Below are 21,431 nucleotides of genomic sequence, written 5' to 3'. Positions count from 1 at the left end.
GTACCTCATGAGCAGCTGGTTTGTGTATCACCATAAGGAGACATGCCTGGTTCAGGTTATGCGATTTTTGAGGAGCCCTTTAAGATGTCCTTTATTAATGCTCTGTTTGATGGCACTATTTGGGCCATCAGTAAAGAATACTCTTACCCACAGTAAACAAGAAGGAAAGACCCTGTCTTCCATGGGGATCAAGTTTTCTGTGCCACAGTGGACCTTCTGTAGGAACCAGATAGATGGTAAGAAAATGTGGTTACATAAGTCTTAGGGACTTTCCAGGACTTGCATGGGGACAATTTCTCCAGAGGCAGAGGGGGAAACTTTAATGGTAAACGTCACCCTAGAGGCAGAGGAGGCCCAGAGAACCAAGGCTTTAGAGATTCATTGTCAGACAGGCCCTATCAGCACTCCTGAAGTACTGTCCAACTCTGGAGGCAGTCTTGGGTGGTTCTCTTTGCACCTAGATGCCTGGCCAAACATCACCGGAGACTGAAGGGATTCCAGGTGTTTCCATATCCAGATGATTGGCTCCTCACCACACCCTCCAAGAATCAACTTCAACATGCCAGGGACTATTTGATTCAGATTTGCAACACCTTGGACATTAAGATAAATCTTGCCAAATCAAAACTTATACCAGTTCAGAGCCTGGAATTCATGGGAACAGTTTTGAACACAACACAGATAGCATAATTACCTCTCCACTGTATTACTTCTTTCAGAAACCAGGGTCATGCTATTCTGTCTCATTCATCTCTTCCAGCAAGGTTAGTGCTTCAAGGAACTGAGCCTTTGTCAGCTGCCATAATACTGCTTCCTCTTGAAGCTCCTTTATGTGGGTTCTCCAATGGACTTCAGCTGTCCAGTGATCCATTCTATATCAACCCCTGTCTTTTTGAGTAAAACTAACCCCCATCTGCAAGCAACACATTTGCTGGTGGATACGTTCAGACAATCTCTTTTTGAGCACACCCTTTCTTCTACCGAACCTAGTATCCACAGTTACCATGGACATTTCTCAGCTGGGATGGGGGGCATTTCTTGGGAAGAATTGTCCAAGGCATGTTGTCCCCCCAAGAGACCAAATTGGATATCAGTGTCCCAGAGATGAGAGCAGTCCTTTTAGCATTGCAGGCATTTCAAAATGCTCTTCCTTTGGGGACTATTGCAGTCCAAATTGAAAACATGTCTGTAGTCTGGTACATCTACAAGCAAGGAGGAACTTGATCATACCTCCTTTGCAGAGAGGCCATGAGTATTTGGGCATGGGTGATCTCATCAGACTGCTTTCTAATTGCGACTCACATCTCGGGTAAAACCAACTTGCTTGTAGACAAACTAAGCAGATCTGTTCTGATGCTCCACGAGTGGTCTCTTAATCATTTGGTAGCTTATATGATATTAAGGCGTTGGGGCCGACCTTGCTGCGACCTGTTTTCCCCTCCCCTCAACAATAAGTGCAACAAGTACTTCACTCTGAAGCCCCCCTCAGTGGGAGTCACCGAGAGATGCTGTTCTTCACTCTTGCTCCTCAGGTCTCTTTTATGCTTATCCTCCTCTTCCCCTGATTCCCAGATTTTTGGAGAAAGCAAGCAGGCTGAAGAGCTCAGTAACCCTCATTTCCCCTTCTGGCCTCAGCAAGTGTTTCTCCTTTCTTAGCTCTCATATTCATTATCCTCCATGGATACTGGAGCCTACTCAGGATCTCCTCTCTAACCCTTCAGGGATTCAATACCCCAACATCCAGACCTTCAGTTTGACTGCATGGTTTCTCTACTTCCAGTAATAGTTAAGACAGTCCAGGCTCTCTTCCCCAGTTCGCAACATTATTTTGGCTTCTCAAAAAGATTCTTCCAAAAATGTTTATGAAAGTAAATGGAAAAGGTTCTCTATCTGGGCAACAGATAAGAAGATTGATCCCTTTTCTGTACCAATTTCCGCTATTCATTTTTTTGACAAATCTTTTTAAAGACGGGGCTAGCTTCTCTGCAGTTAAACTTCAGTTGGCAGCAATTTCTGATTTCCGCACAGGGAATAAATCTTTTTCCTTGGCTTCCTCTAGATTGTGTAAAGCCTTTATGAAAGACGTTATTCTTCTGAGACTTCCAATAAAAGATTTTTCACTGCCTTGGGATCATTATTACAGTGCTTGAAGGTTTGACACAGAAATCCTTTGAACCGTCTGATAAATCTGATCTAAAATGTCTGTCATGGAAGACGGTTTTCTTGGTAGCTATAACTTTGGCAAGAAGAGTATCTGAACTTCAGCCTCTTTCAGCAAAAGCCCCTTACATTGTTTTTCATAAAGATAGGGTCTCCCTGCAGACTAACCCTTCCTTTTTATCTAAAGTGGCTTCCGAAAATGACATCAACTAATTCATTCACTTGCCAGTTTTCTTTACAAAATTTTCCAGTAAAGGAGAATACAAGCTGCACCTCCTTGATGTGCATAGACAACTATGTTTTTATCTTCGCAGGACAAACCAATTTAGAAAGTCAGATCAGCTTTTTGTATCATTTTCTCCAAACTGCATAGGCCAGCCAGTTTCTAAAGTTATAGAACAACAGAAAAACAGTGAAAAAACAGTTTGGTCAAAAAAGACTCTAGCACCTTGGCAAACAACTGCCTTCAAGAAGTACAAACATTTATTGCTGGTAGTTTTATACAGTTTCTAAAGTTACCCTAGCTAAATGGATTACAGATTGCATCTCATGGATTTACTCTCAACAGATATGACTTTACCAAAACCTCCCTGAGCTCATTTAACTAGATCTGTGCCTACTTCATCTGTTTTTTTTAACAAAAACATCTATTGATAATATTTGGGCAGCAGCTACATGGTCCAAGTCTCATACCTTTGTTTCACATTACAAATTAGACATCATATCTAGTAGTAGAGCCTCCTTTGGTTTGCAGTACTTTGGAATATCCTTCCATGAGGGCCACCCAAGATCAATGTAGCTGGAGACTCTGCATACCTCTCAACTTGTAACAGCAAGAAATCTAGACAAAGCAAATAATTGGGGACAAAGGCCCACAAATAAGGAAGCCTTTTAAATATTGCTGTTATAAACTTTGCATCTGAAACTCAAATTTCTGTCATTATTTTTCTGACGTCAACCCTCAATGTTTCGCAATGAATTGCCAGAAAACCACAATTTAATGAGAAACAGACCAAAAATGTGAGGGAAAAATGTGGACATTCTGTGAAAATCTTTACAGTTCAGAGATGGGGAACTCTGTCTCATAAGTAAGAAAGAATGAAAAGGACATCCAATTTATAACTTATGTACTTACCATAACCTGGCATCTGTGTTGTCCATTTTCATTCTTCCTCAACTCCCCTGTTGTCCCTCCACCAACCATTTTTCTTCTGGAAGAACCTCTTGGACTGTGTTTGGAACCTACAATCCCAAGATTGAGCCCTGTCTTCTTATATCTGGCTATATCTGTTTCTCTTCAGCTGTTGGGAAACTCGATCTGAGACGATAAGGATTGAGTATGGCATTATGGGTAGAGTGAGGAGTTTGAGTCAGATCCAAAGTCTGGAAAATGCGTCTGAGTCAGATCCGAAGGTCGGATCTGGACCCGTAAGTGAGGCAGAATGAAAATAGATAATGCAGATGCCTAGTTATGGTGAGTGCATAACTTGTAATTATCATTGCTGTCTGAGAAATGCCGAGGATTTTATGTTGGGAAAACAAACCAGAAATTAAAAGATCAAATTTATGATCATATTTCTGTTATTGGGAGGTATATGAGAACTAATGCACTGTATAAGCATGTTGAAAATATGGGCCAAGGACATGGTTTTATGGTTTTGTTTTTATGGTTATAGAACAGGTGCATAAATGCTTTAGAGGGCATGGTATTAAAACAAAGACTGAAAATGTGGAATATAAATGGCTCAAGATATTACTTGCGGATGCACACTCAGGATTAAATCAAATTAATAGTATTAAACCTGTACTTAAGTTATTGTAACAAAGGTGTTAGTGACGATCATGTGGTTTTATGTTTAACAAATGATTGTATGGTTGCCATGTGATTTAACATCTATATAAGGTTGCTTTGTATTATTACTCTTTGGAATTGTCTTGAGAAAACATTTTTTGCAAAAAGCTTATTTTTTATAAGTTTATTTTGATTAAAAGTTCTACTCTGTTTATCCGGAGTCAGTTCTTTATTTTTTGCCATACTGATTTAGCAAAGACAGAACCAGCACTAGTCTCCAGGCATTTTCTTTCTTTGATACTGATAATATTCTTGAATAAAAACACTTTCCCAACTGGGAAGAAGGAACTGCTTCTGCTACCCCCTGAGATAGCAGATGGGCTTGGTCTGGTGGATGTCGAATAATTCTCCTGGAAGGAAGAATTTATTGTCACTGCCAATCTTTAACCCTTCTGAATCAAACTCAGAACCCATTTGTCTGAAGTAATTTATTGCCAAAAAGAGAAATGTAGATCCAGACTTTCTGGAAGGGATAAGGTCCTGCCCAGGTGAGAATGGGAGAACAGGGTTCCTCATATAGTCATTCTGCCTTATTTGACTGTACTTTATTCATCGGGATTCCTGTTTTAAACATTTGCTTACCAGTATTTTGCCAAAAATAGATGAGAGTGCAGAAATGCCATTGGAAATGTTTGAGATGGGGGGGGGGGCTGAAAAATCTGAGAAATTCCCTGAATCAGCTTACCCATCTAATTACATTATTTGATAAGCTCTAAAACAGAGGATCCAAAAACTATCCAAGGGAGAATTTAAAATCTCCTGTTTTACATAATCTGGGGGTTCTCAGAATGCAACCAGAAAAAAACTCCTCAACACAGTACCAGTGATAACAGCCCTGGATGTAGTATCCGCAGAGTCATAAACACACTTTAAACAATGGTGGTGACCTGAGAAATTGAAGAAACTAAAGATTTTTCCTCACAGGAGGAAACAGCAGATAGATATTCTTTATACTTTGATAATTGGTCAGAATAAACTTTAACACATGAGCCCAATAGTGCAGAAAATTCTAAAAAATTAGAATTGAAAAAGTATACACTCCTTTCCCAAATGTGCCAGTTATTTTACTATTGTTGTAAGGAAGGTAAGGATTACAATTCACAAAATGTTTGGCAGCAGCTGAATTAACCTAACTGTAGCTGCTAGGTCAGGTCTGGGACAAGTGTATTAAATTTTGAAAGAGTGAGGAACTTTGTACTCTCTATCTACTTTTTAGATGCAGCAGGCTGGCTATAAGGGGAACCACAGACTGTGACAAAAATGTCCTCCAGTGCTGACAGCACCGGAGGGATGGGAAGGAGGTTCTGGAAATCCCATTTGTAGCAGTTCATGGTATTTTTTGGGGGACTGAGAAGACTCTGTGTTCTCCCACTGAAAACAGTGTCTCAGTCTGGAAATTGTCCCAATGAAAGAGAAGCATTGGCAAGAAGATTCAGATAACATGCTCTCCTCTGAGTTGGAGTCAGAAATCTGAGAAGAAAAACTTCTGCCTGTCCCATTGCATTTCTCTCTAGATTCAATTTCTTGAATCTCTTCAGGAAAAGGGGAATCCATTTTTTTTTATTATTTTATCAGAATCATCTGATGAGAAGGGTCACTAGGCTGTATAAGACCCTAAATTACTCCTGTCCATTAAAACTGATGTAGGAGAAGACGCATGTTTAGTTTTCTGTTTCTTTTTGACAGGAAAGTTGGGGGGGCAGACAGGATTATTAATGGCATCAACAGCTTCCCCAGGGATGGGCACAACATTCTGGCTAAGCAGGGGCATCTTCCTTGCCCCTTCTACCAACACTGAGAAGAGTGTCTTTCCCTTGCCAACTGAAACACGACCACAATAGCTGTAACAGATGTGGCAAACCCCTGGTCCATAGTAGCTGTGTGGACAACATCAGATGATTCAGGGGAAAAAAATGAGCGTCCTGATGAACCAGCTTTGGCCACAGCAGTGTCACCCACCTGCGGCTGGTACAAATTGCTAGCCTGCTATGGAGGCAAAAGCTGTTTAATTACTTTTTCTTTTTGTAGCTGGAAGAAGGACCAACCATTGAACCGTTAGTTTATTTCATGGTCAAGCCAAAAATAGTTCTTCCTTCTCAGGGAGACTAAGTAGTACAAGCTGGTAAAATTTAAAAAGTAGTAAAAAAAGTAACTTTTCCCAGTAAAAGCACAGTAAAAAGCACTTTACACTTTACCAGCCCCCAAAAGTAGTAATATAAACAGAGTTTCTACACAGAAATACCATTTTAGAATGTTTAAATTAACTTTTAATCTGTCAGAAATAAAAGTGCGCTCCCATTTAAAAGTACAGTAAGGTCATGTCACAGCCAATAAAAAACACATATTCCTAGCTTAAAATGTATATTTGTAAACATGAAAGTAAGTTTAAACATTAAAAATAATGTGTGGAAGGTTTTTTCCCCAAATGGAATGCATCTCCCCATCAATGTAACAAACAGCACAAGCTCGAAAACATGCACAGTGTTGAAAGCATGCACAGTAACACTGTCTTCTGCGGCAGGAAAACTCTAAAAGTCTTCATGCCCAAATCTGTCTTTTAGTCAACTCAGCTCGAGCTGAGTAATGGTTTGGGCACATGGAAGGTACCCTGATGCTGTGGAAACTGGTCACCTGTTATATCGTATGCAGAGTACAACCCATATAGGTTTGACTACTGCAGCAGTGATCAATATGAAGAACATCATTTTTTGCATAGAAACAAGATTTTGAAGGGAATTAATGTTAAAAAAATCAAAGATTCTGCTCCCATTGTTAACAGAACAGAGAAGGTTGGAATGTCAAAGTGTGGTCCCTGTGTTCAATGTTCTTTTATTTATTTTGCCAGTGAAAGCATTTGTGTTTAAGAGAAGTGTTATAAGGTATTTGTTCATTTTAACTGTCTTTCAAAAAAATGTTTATATTGCCTGTTCTGTGTGCTCTGCATTTTATATAGGCAGGATTACCAGAAAATATAAAAGCATGTATAAACTGTCCAATCTGGGAACTGAGTAATGCTTTGTGCATTTGCATGCAGCTTTGTTATTTCACCAGTACGTTTTTAGTTTCTGTTTTAGAAACGGACTTGTTACTGATGGTAGAGGTAGAAACATTGAGGAGAGTATAGATGGCAAGTAAGATGCTTGCACCTTTCCTGGCATTAATGAAATTGTGAATTTTAAAGCTGTTTCAACTTCAGTGGTTTTTGACTTATTATTTAATGAAGCGTTTAAGATTGCATTTCATTTAATGCAGTTTTTGTGCTTTTATGCATAGGATGAAAACAGTTACTGCGTGCATTTTGCTTTTTTTATTAAATTTTGTTGGTCTTCTCTGTACTCTAGTGCTTTACATTTGTAATTATATAACAAAATCCAACCTAAGGCACGAAAAAACGGCAGGCAGTATGTAAAATCTTGAACATTTAATACAAAATACAAGAACATGAGTTAGGTTAGTGCTTTCACACATGAGGTGCTTCTGCAGACCATGAATTCAAGACAAACAATAAAACCTTTTTATAACACTAATAATTAAATAATCATTAATGAAACAAGCAGCAATTAACTAATATAAAAGACCTCTGGATTTCAGGAGAGGTTTTAAAGAGACCTTCCCACTGAAACTAGATAACTTATCAGCTTGTAAATTAACTATCCAGGGAAGTTCCCTTAACTCTGTAAAATTCCTGAGATCTCCACCATGCTGAGTTTCATAAATCACTTCTGTTAATCTAAAATTAAAAAAATGGTTAACACCACTACATAGTATGTTTAGCAAAAGCACTACTAATATCATTCACCTGAGTGCTGTATACATACTCTCTTATTCTTTCATATAATGCACAATTGGTTTTCCTTACGTAAAAACTGCTGCATGCAGCACAGGTAGCAAGATAAACTATATTAGATGTACGACAATCAGCTGATTCCTTAATCTTACAAACAAAACCAGTGGGAGGATAGATAAAAGTATCATGGACCTCTATATACCTACAAAAATTGTATATTTGACACTTCTTCATACCCTGGACATAATCAGAACCTATCTCTGATCTTCAAGGAACCTTATAACACAGTTATCTCTTCAGCAACTTCTTGTTTTTATACCTAAACCTAGGTTTATTGCCAACCACATCATTTACAGAATCATCTGTCTGCAAAATGGACCAGTTGCTCCTGATGACTCTGCTTACTGTCTCTACATCACCAGTATAATGTAACATGATAGGTAGGCCATCAAGGCCTGATGTATCATTTCTGTGAATAGTGGCAGTGTCATTATCATAACCAGTAGAATCTGAAAAATACGGTCTGGCCTTATTTGTGGACAACATATTTCTGTTGTGGGGAGGATCTTCTGAATGTTTGCAAAAATTAATTTCTTACTTACATACCACAACTTCTTTTTTTCAGGTTCACTAGCCAACAGTCCCTATTTTCCATTGATTTTCTTGATGTGCAAATAGATAAAGATGTTAATGGCTTTCTAAATACAGGTTTGTACAGGAAGACACGAGCAATGCAGTTTTGCAAAGACAAAGCATGCATTCTACCTATATTTCTAAGAATATTTTGATGGGGCAAACTTTACAAATGTCAAGACTAAACAATCTAGACAAGCAGTCTGATAATGATTTAGATAGATTAGCATCTAAATTTAGACAAAGGGGGATATAGACAAAAGAAATTTAGTAATGCTTATATGATAGCTAGAGACCAGAGAACTAATAAGACCAGACCGTATTTTTCAGATTTTACTGATTGTGATAATGACACTTCCACTATTCATAGAAATGGTAGATCAGGTCTTGATGGTCTACCTATCACCGGTGGTATAGAGACAGTAAGGAGAGTCATCAGGAGCAATTGGTCCGTTTTGCAGACTGCTGATTCTGTAAGTGATGTGGTCAGCAATAAACCTAGGTTTAGATATAAAAACAAGAAGTCATTAAAGAGACAACTGTGTTATAATGTTCCTCAAAGTTCAGAGATAGGTTCTGATTATGTCCAGGGTATGAAGAAGTGTCAAAAATACAATTTTTGTAGGTATATAGAGGTCCATGATACTTTTATCCATCCTTCCACTGGTTTTGTTTATAAGTTTAAGGTATCAGCTGATTGTCGTACATCTAATATAGTTTATCTTGCTACCTGTGATGCATGCATTGTTTTTTATGGAGGGAAAACCGATCGTGCATTATATGAAATAATAAGAGAGCATATATACAGCACTCGGATGGGTGATATTAGTAGTGCTTTGGCTAAACATACTATAGAGAGTGTTGTTAACCATATTTTTACTTTTAGGGTTGCTGTGTCTTTCGGCTTTTCCCGGTTAGGGGTTGCCACAGTGGAACTCTGGTCCGCTAATGATTGGTAGTTGATTTTTACATGCCGAGTTACCAGCCCTGATGCACAACCTTCAACAAAGGTATGCCCATTCATGAATGTCGTAATGCAGAAGATGCTCTAGCTGAGAATTGAACCGGACAGTGTCTGACTGTGAATATTTTTACTTTTAGGGTAATAGAAGTGATTTATAAAACTCAGCGTGGTGATGATCTCAGGAATTTTAAAGCGTTAAGGGAACTTCACTGGATATTTAATTTACAGCTGATAAGTTACCTGGTTTAAATGGGAAGGTCTCTTTAAAACCTCTCTTAAAATCCAGAGGTCTTTTACATTAGTGGATTGTTGCTTGTTTCATTAATGATTATTTGATTATTAGTGTTATATAAGGTTTTCTTGTTTGTCTTGAATACATGGTCTGAAGAAGCACTTTTTATGTGTGAAAGTGCTAACCTAACTCACGTTCTTGTTTTTTATTAAATGTTCAAGATTTTACATACTGCCTGCAGTGTTTTTATGCCTTAGGTTGGATTTTGTTATATTTTGGTTCTTGGTTTAGTCTTGGCACAATTTCCCTGGGATTATTTATTATTTTTTACTTTTGTAATTATGTTTAGATTATTGCTATCAACTTTAGAGGTAACTACGGCATGACTGAAAAAGAACTCCTGGAGTTCAGTGCATTACCTGTAAAACAAACAAATAAAAAGTTTGTTTTATTGCCTAAATGCAACAAGATTAGATAGAGCCTTTGCCTTGTTAAGTCAAACCTTTGGCAATGTATATATTTTAAAAACAAATTGTCAAGAAAGTAGTCTTTTAGTACATAAAAGGCTTTAGTACCTATACAGAATCAAAATTATTGGCATTTATATTATAATAGCGTGTGTGTTATGATTTTGAGTAACATTTTGTGTTCTGTCTTTTCCATTTGCAGCCAGCACATCTGTTTTCAAGGTAAGCTGAATTGTCTTTTCATTAAGTTGTTCTGTTGTATTATTTAAATATGTGATCTTCTTATATATACTATGTGTAGTAAATAACTGTCCCTAAACAAAACTCATCTCTAGATAATGTTTAAGTAATTATCAGGATCTCTTCTGTAATTAATATTTTTTAATCACCTAGGCAAGAATTAAGTTTCATGAAAAATGTATTGTAAAAGCTAAAACTTGCCAGGACACAGCACATTTTCCTACCATGTTGTCTACTTTAGCTGTTGTAAAGAAGTTTACCTAAGGGCACTGCTTATACCATTCAGAAAGCATCAGCATCTTTGTGTCACTTTATCTAATGATGTCTAAAGATATCCCACTAGTATCATTATCCCACATTTTGAATTTGATTGAGATGGTCATTTTAACTCTGTTCATTTTTCTGCCTTGCTGTTTTTCACACTACCACAGCAAAATCCCATACTAATTCTTACTAAGACTGTTATGTATTTGTGCATCTATTAACTTACCTGTTTTTTTCCCCTGGTAGTCATGTGGGACATCAGAGACAAAGCAAAAGTCCTCTCCTCCTGAAATAGGTGTCTGGGACAGCCATACTGTCATATAATTACAGAGCTGTCTTGTTTTAGAAATTCTTTTTGATCTTACACAATAGATACACCTGCAACAGCCGTAAGGTTTTGGATGCACCTAAATCAGACAAAGAAATTATAATCTGTGTGAAAATCAGGAAAAATAGTGAAGGAGATCTGTGTTGTTGCTCTTCCATTTTGGTGGTTTGTTTTGTACCCTTGCCTTCAGCCATTGACTTAGCATAATTGTTTCTGAATTTGATGTCAGAAAGTATTTTCCATACCTATAGAGCTTGAGAGAGATTACCTCTGCACCTAAGGCTTACCTCTGACCTTTCCATACCTATAGATTTTTTTAAAGAGGTTACCTCTACAATTAAGGCTTACCTCTTAGCTTTCCGTATCTGTCAATCTTTAAAGAAGTTACCTTTGCAGCCAAGGCTTACCTCTGAGGTCTATGTCCTCCTGTATTAGTCTGGTGATACCACTCCACTGATGCTGGTCTCACTGTGATAGATTCTAGAAACATGTATTGTCTGCTGTCAATTTCAGGAATTTATACATAGAAATGTTATTCCAAAGGAATGATGTTATTTATATAACACAGTAAGCACTTATCAATTGAAGTATGGTTTACAGGTAACTGAAGGCATGTTGTGAACTGAGGAATAGGATTGCTTGGAAGTATGTGTTGTAGTGTACAGGCACTGTCCACAGTCATCTTTACTGAAGAGAACAGGTAGCCAACAAACTCTTGTGCAAGGTCACAGGATGATATGGTAAGGAAGTAGTCTTAACTGTATGTATGACTTCTTCCTCAAAGACCATGTTATATACTCACAGTTGAAAGTTTACAGAAAGCACTGACGTGGACTTCTTGTACATTATTTCCAAAAGGAACAGAGTTTCTGCACTTCTTTGTACTGCTGGATTAAATGACATCAGTAATCTGTGTTTAGCTGAGTCCAAATATGACCGCATATTCTTTTAAATAACTTAGAGTTGCCTTGGCAATTCTATTACATGAGTGCCATGTGTTTGATCGTGGCATGCATTCATCTTGTGCTGCTACTTTTGGCAATCTTCATGGTTATAGCTGTAGAATGATAGCAGTCGGTCTATAACAGTTTGACTGCAATATACTTAAGGTATCTTCTCCATGGTTGTGTGACCATGGAGTTAGTATATTTAATTTCAATGGGTGTGGGGGTGGAGCCCCCCATGTTAAAGTAATGTTTGTAGTTCTTTTAAGTAATCACAAATGTACCACTTTTGTTTACATTTGTAATCTTTTAAGTACATTTTTTAGATGATCATAATAGTCAACCCAAGTTCATTGGTAATCTAAAGAAATAAAATCATACGTTTATATGAGTGATTCTGTAATGAATGGTCAAAAAAGTACTTGGTTGACATCCAAACCATGTAACAACATATGTCAACCATTTATTATGTCATACAGAAAAGCAAGGCAACACTCAGTACATCAAAAAAGGAAACACATTTAATTTCATGGGTATACTACCCATAATCCAACCACATTCAGCACTAATTTATTTGAATTGTGTCAGTATTATGGGAAGGTTTTTTTAAGTTAAGAGGGATTTTAGGGTTAAGAGTAGGATTAGGACGCATTACTAAGATTAGCAGGGGGACCAGGCTATGATGCTACATGGGCATCCACATCTGTGGCACTGGTGTACATAGTACACAGTTGTGCACTACATGTACCATTGTGCAGATCAGAGCCTAAGTATTATACCACTTGTCATTACCATCATCCATGTGTGTGAATCACAGTGATAACAAGTGGTATATTAAACACAGTGCGCAGAATGCTTTGATGCAGTTGTGCATTCTGTTACAGCTTGTCCAACCAGTTTAAGTGTAAAAAGCACTCTACAAACATAATGTTTAAACTTGAGAAGAAGTGGTCTTAACTAGAGCTTTTATGATGACTAATTTCACTTTATCATTAACAGATGGAGAAGTTTTGAGTAAAGAGTCAAAAAGAAAATGGAGTAATAGTTTTATGATGACTAAGAACCTTTTAAAAGTTTGAAAACTAGAAACTAGTATTTTCTTATTAACCGTCATATTTAGATAACTAATATGTTTTGGAAGTTTTTTTTCCAGTGTAGGGTTTCCTCAAATTTAGTTAATAATAACATTTATAATATTTCAAATGTCCTACAAATATTCATTTAGTAGCTTGTATTTTAATTACAAACATTTAAAGTGTTATATTAGATAATCAGTTATACCAGTATGTAAAGCCATTGTCAGTTGAAAACTTCTCTTTAATAAGTTCTTTAATATGTTCTAGCTGTGTGATTGTATATATTTTTAAAATGCTGTTTAGATATCAGTATGTCAACCATTTATTATATCATACAAATAGTATACTGAAGATAGGGCAAACAATATTGATTTTAAGTTTTATTGGACAAGATGGACGAAAAACAACTTTAAAAGTACTATTTTATAGAAAGTAACACTGAAAGATTCATCATCCCAGTATGTTGTTGCAAGGAGGCTACCTGATGGAATTACTGTTAAAAATTAGAGGTGAAGTATCACAACAAACACAAGGGAAATTTAAAAAAAATTGGGTATTGGTTGTGAATCTGAGTCGCTTACTGAGAACAACAAAAAAAAAATAAGAAATACATTTATGAAAAAATAATGATTATACAATACAGTTCCAGTTCTGGAGGACTTAAGGAGATTATTAACAAAAATTGGAATACTTTTAAAGTTAATCCCACAGTGAGGATTATGTGGGTATCTGTCCAAAATGTGTTTATAAGAGAGGTTCTAACCTAATGAACAAATTTGAAAACATTAAAACTAAAAGGTTTGATAGAGCACAGTGAGGTAGGATAGGCACTACTAAATGTGGTGGAATGTGTCAGTACTGTAAATACATTTTAGTGGGTGACAAGATTATACCAAGGGAGACATTTGAATATCCACACAAGGTCCAGCACCAAAGGAGAAACCACAAAGATCACCAAAGTGAGGAAACCACTTTATTAAAGCATCCAAAAACCAACACTTGATACATGCAGTAACACAAACACTTAACAGTCTCACAGCATTTTTGTTTCTAAATGGAACTTCCTCAGACACGCAAAACCCCAGTCCAATCAAGCTAAAGTTTATAAATGCTCCTCCCAATCAATTATCCAATCCAGTCTCTTTTCTCCATTTACATATTAAAAATGCCTCAATTTTTAATTTTTAAAAACATATATACAATGAAATTAACATCAATTGGCATGGGTAAACTTAAAAATAAACAAATATATGAATATAAAGTGCATGTGGATCTACCAAATTTCATATATCACCTTTCCTTGACTACTTTAAAAATCTATAATAAAAACATGTGAAAAATATATGTATAAAAAGCCCAAATCTACTCTTGGTGTGGGAATATAACCAACCATAGCGTTTTGCTACCCTCGAGTGTTCAAATCCAAGCACAGCAATACATCAATCATACAGGAGGAAACGTAACCTTACCTCTCTCTGTACCTAAAATAGCAATAAAAATAATATAAAATGTAGGTAATACCCAAGAAAAAAAATGGTATATCTAAATCTGTATTTACAGATGCATAATATATATATATATATATATATATATGTATATATATATATATATAAAAAACTGTTGAGTAACCATTATATTCTAGCCGCCTTGAGTTTTAAGACCGGGGCCAGGAAGATATGTTCATTAAATCCTGGAAACTTACATGCCTGTAAAATCAATTGCCAAAATATTTCCCGGTACTCAATTGACTAAATATGCTAACTTGGGTGGACTGTTGTACGTCAGGGTGGTTTATATTGCAGTCTGTAAAGATTGTCAAGGTTTTTATGTTAGACTGAACGTACCTTAAAAAAATAGGATTTATGATCATCTGTATGATATGGCAAAATGCAACCACAAGAAAGCATTGTATAAACATACCTTTGTTTGCAAAACACAAAAAGGGGTAAAATTTAAATTGGAATGATTGCTAGAGTTTTGAAGAACCTGAAGAGAGGAATACGGAAAATACATTTGGAATATAAGGATTTAGTATAGCAGTTGAGGCTAAATGCAACAGTACATCTGGGGTTTGAATGACAGCATATCAGTTAGTAGTATTTTAAAGCTTAGAACTGCCAAACTGTCAATTGTTTTTTTTTTTTTTTTATTTATTCACAAAATTGAACAAAAATGTAATTTTTTTTACACATTTTAGATATTTAGAATATTTGATCAATTTTAAAAACCTCCTTAAATACACAAAATGTATTCCTTTTATTTTATATATTCTATATGACATTTTTTAATAACAGGTTCTTGTATTTGGAATATAGTTATGAATGTTCATTTGTTATGTAAGGAAGGTTTCATACCACTCACTAAGAGTATAATACTTTATAAATATAATGAAGTCCTTTATCATTTGATTTTTTCCCCATGTAATTTTTTTCATCATGTGATTAGGTAAAGATTTGTATACACTTTAGTGTAGTGGAGGGTTGCACTCACACTCTGACGATGTCCATTATTTTAGAATGAAAGTGCTTAGCATGAGGTTGTTCAATAAAGTTGCTTTTTGAACCATTACTTTAGATTTTTGGTCTTCTTTTCAGAAAGTACTGTGCGACTGTATAGACATATATTGCAATGTTCTAGCTTCCAGAAGTTTATGTTTGCTATCCTAGATAGGATTCTAAGGGACCAGTGGAAAGCAAATGTTAGATTTAAGGAAGTTATTTGACAATTAAAACTGAATGTAACAATACTACCAGGTTTAACTGATTTTATTCATATATTGCTAATTAAAACAACATGCTGCAAAGCTCTGAATTTGATATTTTGGTTTGAAAAACATGTATTTATATGGTGTATATTTGTATTATTTTACAAGTATTTATGATATTTCTATGTTGGTATTATTTCATTACTATTTATTGATTTTTTAATTGTTCACAAGTTTTCAAGATGCTGATTTGATGATTTGTGGCATGATTCAAGGAAATATTTATTTAAATGCGCCTCGGGTTGAATTTGCTTAATTCTGAAGAAGTCTTTATTTATGTATTTGTGAGAAAAAAGCACTCCACTTTTCCCTAAATAAAATATTGATTAAATTTTTATGTGCGATTGTCCAGCACTCTTTCTGTTGTCTGATTTTAAGCAGTGTTTTTTTATTCAATTAATGTAATCACAAATTACATATATTACTAAAAGATTTGAATGTACAATCCAGATAAAGTCACATTCTTCTAGATTTGTTAATATTAAAATATCTGCAAATATTTTAAGTTCACAACCCCTATCTTTGTCATAGTCTTTTGATGTATATATTCTGTCTAATTGAGCTGGCTAGAAGGGTTAGCTGCTAAACCATGAAATAATGGAAATATTTATATTTTGTACATTTATTATTTGTTTGGTCACAGAGTGAATGTCTTGGTTTAATATAAGTACTAGAGTTATAATATATCAAAGTTATCATAAAATCATGGAGAAAAACAGAATTTCTGATGCCTTTCTAAGAAATTAGAAGTTTTTCTGTGTCAAACTTAGTCAGAACCAACTCTTTATAGTTATGGGCCACATGATCAGTAAAAGGTCAATTTATATATTACCCTGACTCTGCTTTCTGACAAACCCAGTATGATCTTAGTGCAATAATAAAAGAATAAATTAATTTTATTAGTTAGTATAAACATAAAAATCTTATCTATACTAAAAATTGATATTGGCCTATAATAATTGCAAGGTATGATTTTTTAGTTTTAGTATTATTATTTTAATAAAGTTAGAATAATGTGAATAATGAATTTATTGAAACCATTATGCATTAGATTTATTAAATTCTGTGGGACATTTTCATAAATTTCTAAGTATATTCTCTCTCTACTGGGAGCCTTATCTTTTCATTTCTCAATTTGGCCATTAACTTCAGTAAAAACAATATTTTTAGTTCTAGAAGATATATTTTCTTCAGATATAGGGTTATTGCTATTCATGACTCTAAAGTTTTCAACTTCCTGAAGATTTATTTTGCCTTTTATTTTATTTGTATTTGTTTTCCAGGCTACAGCATTGATCTCTACGGGCCTTTTTTTGAACAGTGTCTGATTTAAGTGACTTGCTCAGAGTCACACAGTTAGACAATAGAGGGTGAAGGAATCAAAGCCTGCACCTCTGGCCCACAGGAAACAGAGTGTTAATAATTCCTTTATCCTTTAAGCCAACTGCCAGACTCAAACTGAATTCAGTATTACAATAAATCATGTCATAATATAACTTAAAGTTGTACAGAATATTGTCAATACCACTGTCCAATTTATTTTTATTCGCTTCAGTAATTTCTGTAATATGATTAAATTAGTCCCTGTGGTATTATATAATAGGAACTGAATTTTAATTTCTATAAAGCAATAGTTGTTTTACAATTTAAAATGTGTTAATGTTTCTTATTTAATGACACAACCACACCTAAATATATCAGTTTTCCCTGTTGATCCTATTTTGGAATATGTTTCAAGTATATCATTCAGCTGACTAGCATAACACCTAAATTTTTTTTAAATGGTGAACAAATCTTACCAAGTAATAACTTTCTAATGAGTCCGGTAATACAGAAATAGTAACATTTCCAGTATCATTAAATTCCATAAGAGAATGCAAGTCTTCCTAAAGCCATTCCTTGAATTCATTCATGTTTAGTTATTTAGGAATGCATACGTCAGGTGTGGTAGGTAATTTTGTATTATGTATAGTTAGAGAAAATGTTAACATGTTAAGATCAAAAAAAGTACACACGATGGTATTTAAAAAATTGTTTTCAGAATATAGAAATGTTTGATATATTTTTTATCTGCTCTTAATTTTGATTAGAATACGAAGAAATAATGCATAAATGGAAGTGTCTGGGTCTTTTAACTCATTGCTTTTTACATTTAATAATGATGCCCGACTCTTTAATAGCTTAACTACTGCAAAAATGTATTCCTTAAAAGCACTTGTATAATTTTTAAGTAAAATATCATTAAAATCCCTGGCCAACATTAAACTCTCTCCATTTTGTCTATGACTGCGTTTAGTAAGCTTTTAACAGATTTCACACATAGCCCAGGCATTCAGTAACGAATGGCCAGGGTTTGTATTTTATTGTGATATTCTGTTGTTATTCCTTTATCATCAGCAATAATTAATCTACTTTTTTGGTGTATACACCTTTCCTCCATAAAATTGACCCTCTTCTTCTTTTAGGCTTAAAACAAGAACGTGTACTTCATACTCATTTCCTGGAGTTCATAAACATGCCTAACACAATTGTAGAGGTTAAGCATAAAGTGCAAAGTGAGCCCAAAGTTCATTATCAATTAAGAAGATGAAAATTTGCAGATCAATTCACTTCTAATTAGTAAACTCACTTGTGCTAGGAACAGGACCTGTGGTATAAAATAATTTACAGTGGTGGCTATGATTGTGTTGAGAAAAAGTGACAAGCAGAAAGAAAGTGCGCGTACTAACATGCAAGAAAATGGGGAAACATGCATGATACTTAAAAGGGGTTAGTGTAATGATTCAATCTGTTTTTTACCATAAAATGAATGGAAATGGGTATAGGATAGAAGGGTAGAACAACAAGCAGAGAAGTATACATATGGAGAATGGGAAAGGTATGGAGGGAAGTGGGGAGAGGAAGGGTGCCCTTTTGGGAAGGTGAAGGCATTGTAAGAGAGTGAAGAGTCAGCAGGGAGAAATGCTCAACATGTAACATGGACAAATACTGACAGGGCTGATGCTGACACACTGAAAGTGGAGGAAGACAGTGGATTCAGAGACACACAAAGGAAGGACACAGGTGATAGGGAGGATGGAAAGATAGAACAACAACCTGGAGAGAACATTGATATAGAACACTGGGATGGGCTTAGGGTGGGTACAGCCTTTTAAATAGCATAGAATGGTCAGACAGCACCCACGCCACCTGGCCTCCACTGGACCCTGTTTGAGGTGGGATGGCAAGGGCAGGCTGTGATGCAACTCTACCAGCCACAATAGGAGGCTACATAGGCAGCCAGTGCAGGCTTTTAGCCACTGATCTGACATTTTCCCCCACCTCCTCCACTACCAAATCCTTGTATGTGATAAAATCCAGATCTCCAACAGTGCCACTGTTGAGAACAATGGCACTCACTGCTACTGAAGTACCACCAGGCACAGGAGAGCTGGCCACATGGCTCTTTCCCACAGCAAAGGCAGCCCAGGATGCTACTTGGAGAGGTAAGGAGGATGACTGAGCCTGATGGGGTACTGCAGATCTTGGCTGCACCTCTTTTACTGCCAACTGACTAAAGAAATGGAGAAAAATAAAATAAACTGAAAATAATTATAATGTAAAGTATAGAGACAAAGGAAAGGTGCAGATAGAAAAAACATTTCAATAATATGAATATAATTAATATATGATATATGAAAGACCTGCAATGAATTACATCATGCAACAATGTCATTAGAGCTATAAAATGGTACAATCTGAATAAATGCAATAATTTGTGAGGGTAAATGCTGCTATACTAGGATGTGCAATATAAATAGAAGGGCTGCTGTACTGTGATATGTTATCTAAACAAGAGGGGAAATAGGTTGCAATCCTGATGTGTAGATGTGGTTCTGAAACTTGTGGGAAGGCATACTGGTCTACATGTACATTACAGGGGCAACATGGTAAGCCTGTGCCACCTGCAGTACTATACGTACCCTGCTGTGTCTAATGCTAGTAAGTGTAGAGAGAAATTGTAAATGTCAAACATAGACAAACTGAATGACATTACTGCTCACATCTAGAATAACACCAAATTATGCACTGCGAATACCTTGTACATCTTGGCAGATAACTAATGCAGTAACATACACACTTAAAAGTACTGTAATTATAGAAACAAATTAAATACTGCGGACCCTTGCAACTAGAAAGCCTTTCCATTCCCCTCTGATACAGGATACTATTCTTCTTTATGGCCTCCTGAGCTGTAAAAAATAACTACCATTAACTTAAGTACATGCCTACAATACCTGTATTTTCTATGCAGGAAATCTGTCTCTGTGTAGAGTGGACAGATCCTTACAGTGCATCTCAGATACCTTTTTTCTGACCTTTTCTTCCCATCACCTGAGATGTTTATGATGGCTCCTCCAGGGTCAATGTAGTGGTGTATGCATTACTCACATATGCCAGTGGCAACAACTCTGGAAATACTGTACCAGCCACCCACGTTATACTGGGGGAAAAGATGGAAGTGGGAGAGGGAAAGTACAATATTTTTTTGTGGGACACAGATGCTCTTTTGGGAGGGTGAAGGTGTTGTAAGTTCAGTACCAGGGAGAAGCACCTTCAGACATCCCCAGTGGTCCTTATGCAGTAGATAAAGATCATTTTTCCCTTGCTGCACCACTGGGGTACCCTACTACAATCAGTGCTCTTACAAGCCATGGTCATACACCAGGTCTCATTCCAGAGAACCATGGCAGGACTCTTACTGTTACACCAATCGACTTTTTTGGCACATGCCATGCAACATAGGGTGTCTCAGTAGAGTAACCTGTGAGAGGGCGTCAACAATGCAGTGCTGAAAATGTTGGTAATACAGGGTGATAGGAAGCTCTGAAAAATGGCATGCAACATGTGTACTACATGCATCTTGCTTAACAGTGAGATTTTCTTGTTAGCATCTCCACTAGCTACAGAATTAATATATTTTGCAAGCCATCCCTATCAGAGTCATTGGTCCACTTATACATGCAAGTGCTCATGAGAATACACAAGACTCAGACTCTTAGCATGAATTAGTTTACAGACATGACAGATAGAAAGAGTTCAGTAACATTTATTAGGAGGTCAAAATTAGCATAGCTACCATACTTAGAACCTTTAATGTACATGATATAAATACCATCAGCTGGCAAGATCCTCATCACACTGCAGAAGACTACTAATAGGCAGTCTGCAAAATTACAGTCACAGATGCATAACCACTGGTCATCAGGAGCTACCCTTCTTTGTCAGCTAAGTCTGAACTACTAATTTGTACCCACATGCTGCCTCCAGCAGGAATATTCATGTAAAACTGCATAGACAGTATGCTGTGTAAATGTGTGTGGTAACACTTGTAAGCCACAGCTGCATTCAAGTGTAGTCATGTCAGGTGGGTCAATCAGAAGGGTGGTTACTTGGGCAAAATGGGTGGTAATGAAGGAGAACTTCAACAATAAAGTTCCACAATGCACTCATACACACGAGCGCGAGCACACACGCACACATATGGCTCTGTATCATTTTATCAAATGTAGGTTTGAATTAACCACAAATGGTAAAAAAAAAAAAAAAAATAACTAATACATTTGATTGAAAAGCCATTTTGTTAATGAGTGCAAAAGTCTATAGATTGTATTTATGGTGTAGTTTTTGATCAGGGAAGTTGTTGAAGATATAATTTAGAAGATTTTTTGTAGATTGAC

General features: G+C 36.1%; 1 protein-coding gene across 4 annotated transcripts in view; it reads left to right on the top strand.

The window, feature by feature from the left end:
* LOC122804151 (pleckstrin homology domain-containing family G member 3-like) overlaps positions 1–21,431 on the top strand; it is a 1,602,862-nt gene that overhangs the window by 1,368,954 nt on the left and 212,477 nt on the right. For all 4 annotated transcript variants that reach the window (XM_044073839.1, XM_044073837.1, XM_044073836.1 and 1 more), the window contains one exon: positions 10,298–10,317. In XM_044073839.1, the coding sequence (XP_043929774.1) occupies positions 10,298–10,317 (20 nt within the window). The remainder of the gene's footprint in view (positions 1–10,297; positions 10,318–21,431) is intronic.

Source organism: Protopterus annectens, chromosome 6.part0, assembly GCF_019279795.1.
Source record: "Protopterus annectens isolate FY-2018-M chromosome 6.part0, PAN1.0, whole genome shotgun sequence".
In the NCBI taxonomy this organism is placed as follows: Eukaryota; Metazoa; Chordata; order Ceratodontiformes; family Protopteridae; genus Protopterus; species Protopterus annectens.
Note: the sequence above shows the minus strand (reverse complement) of the source record. Positions and strands in the feature narration are given on the sequence as shown.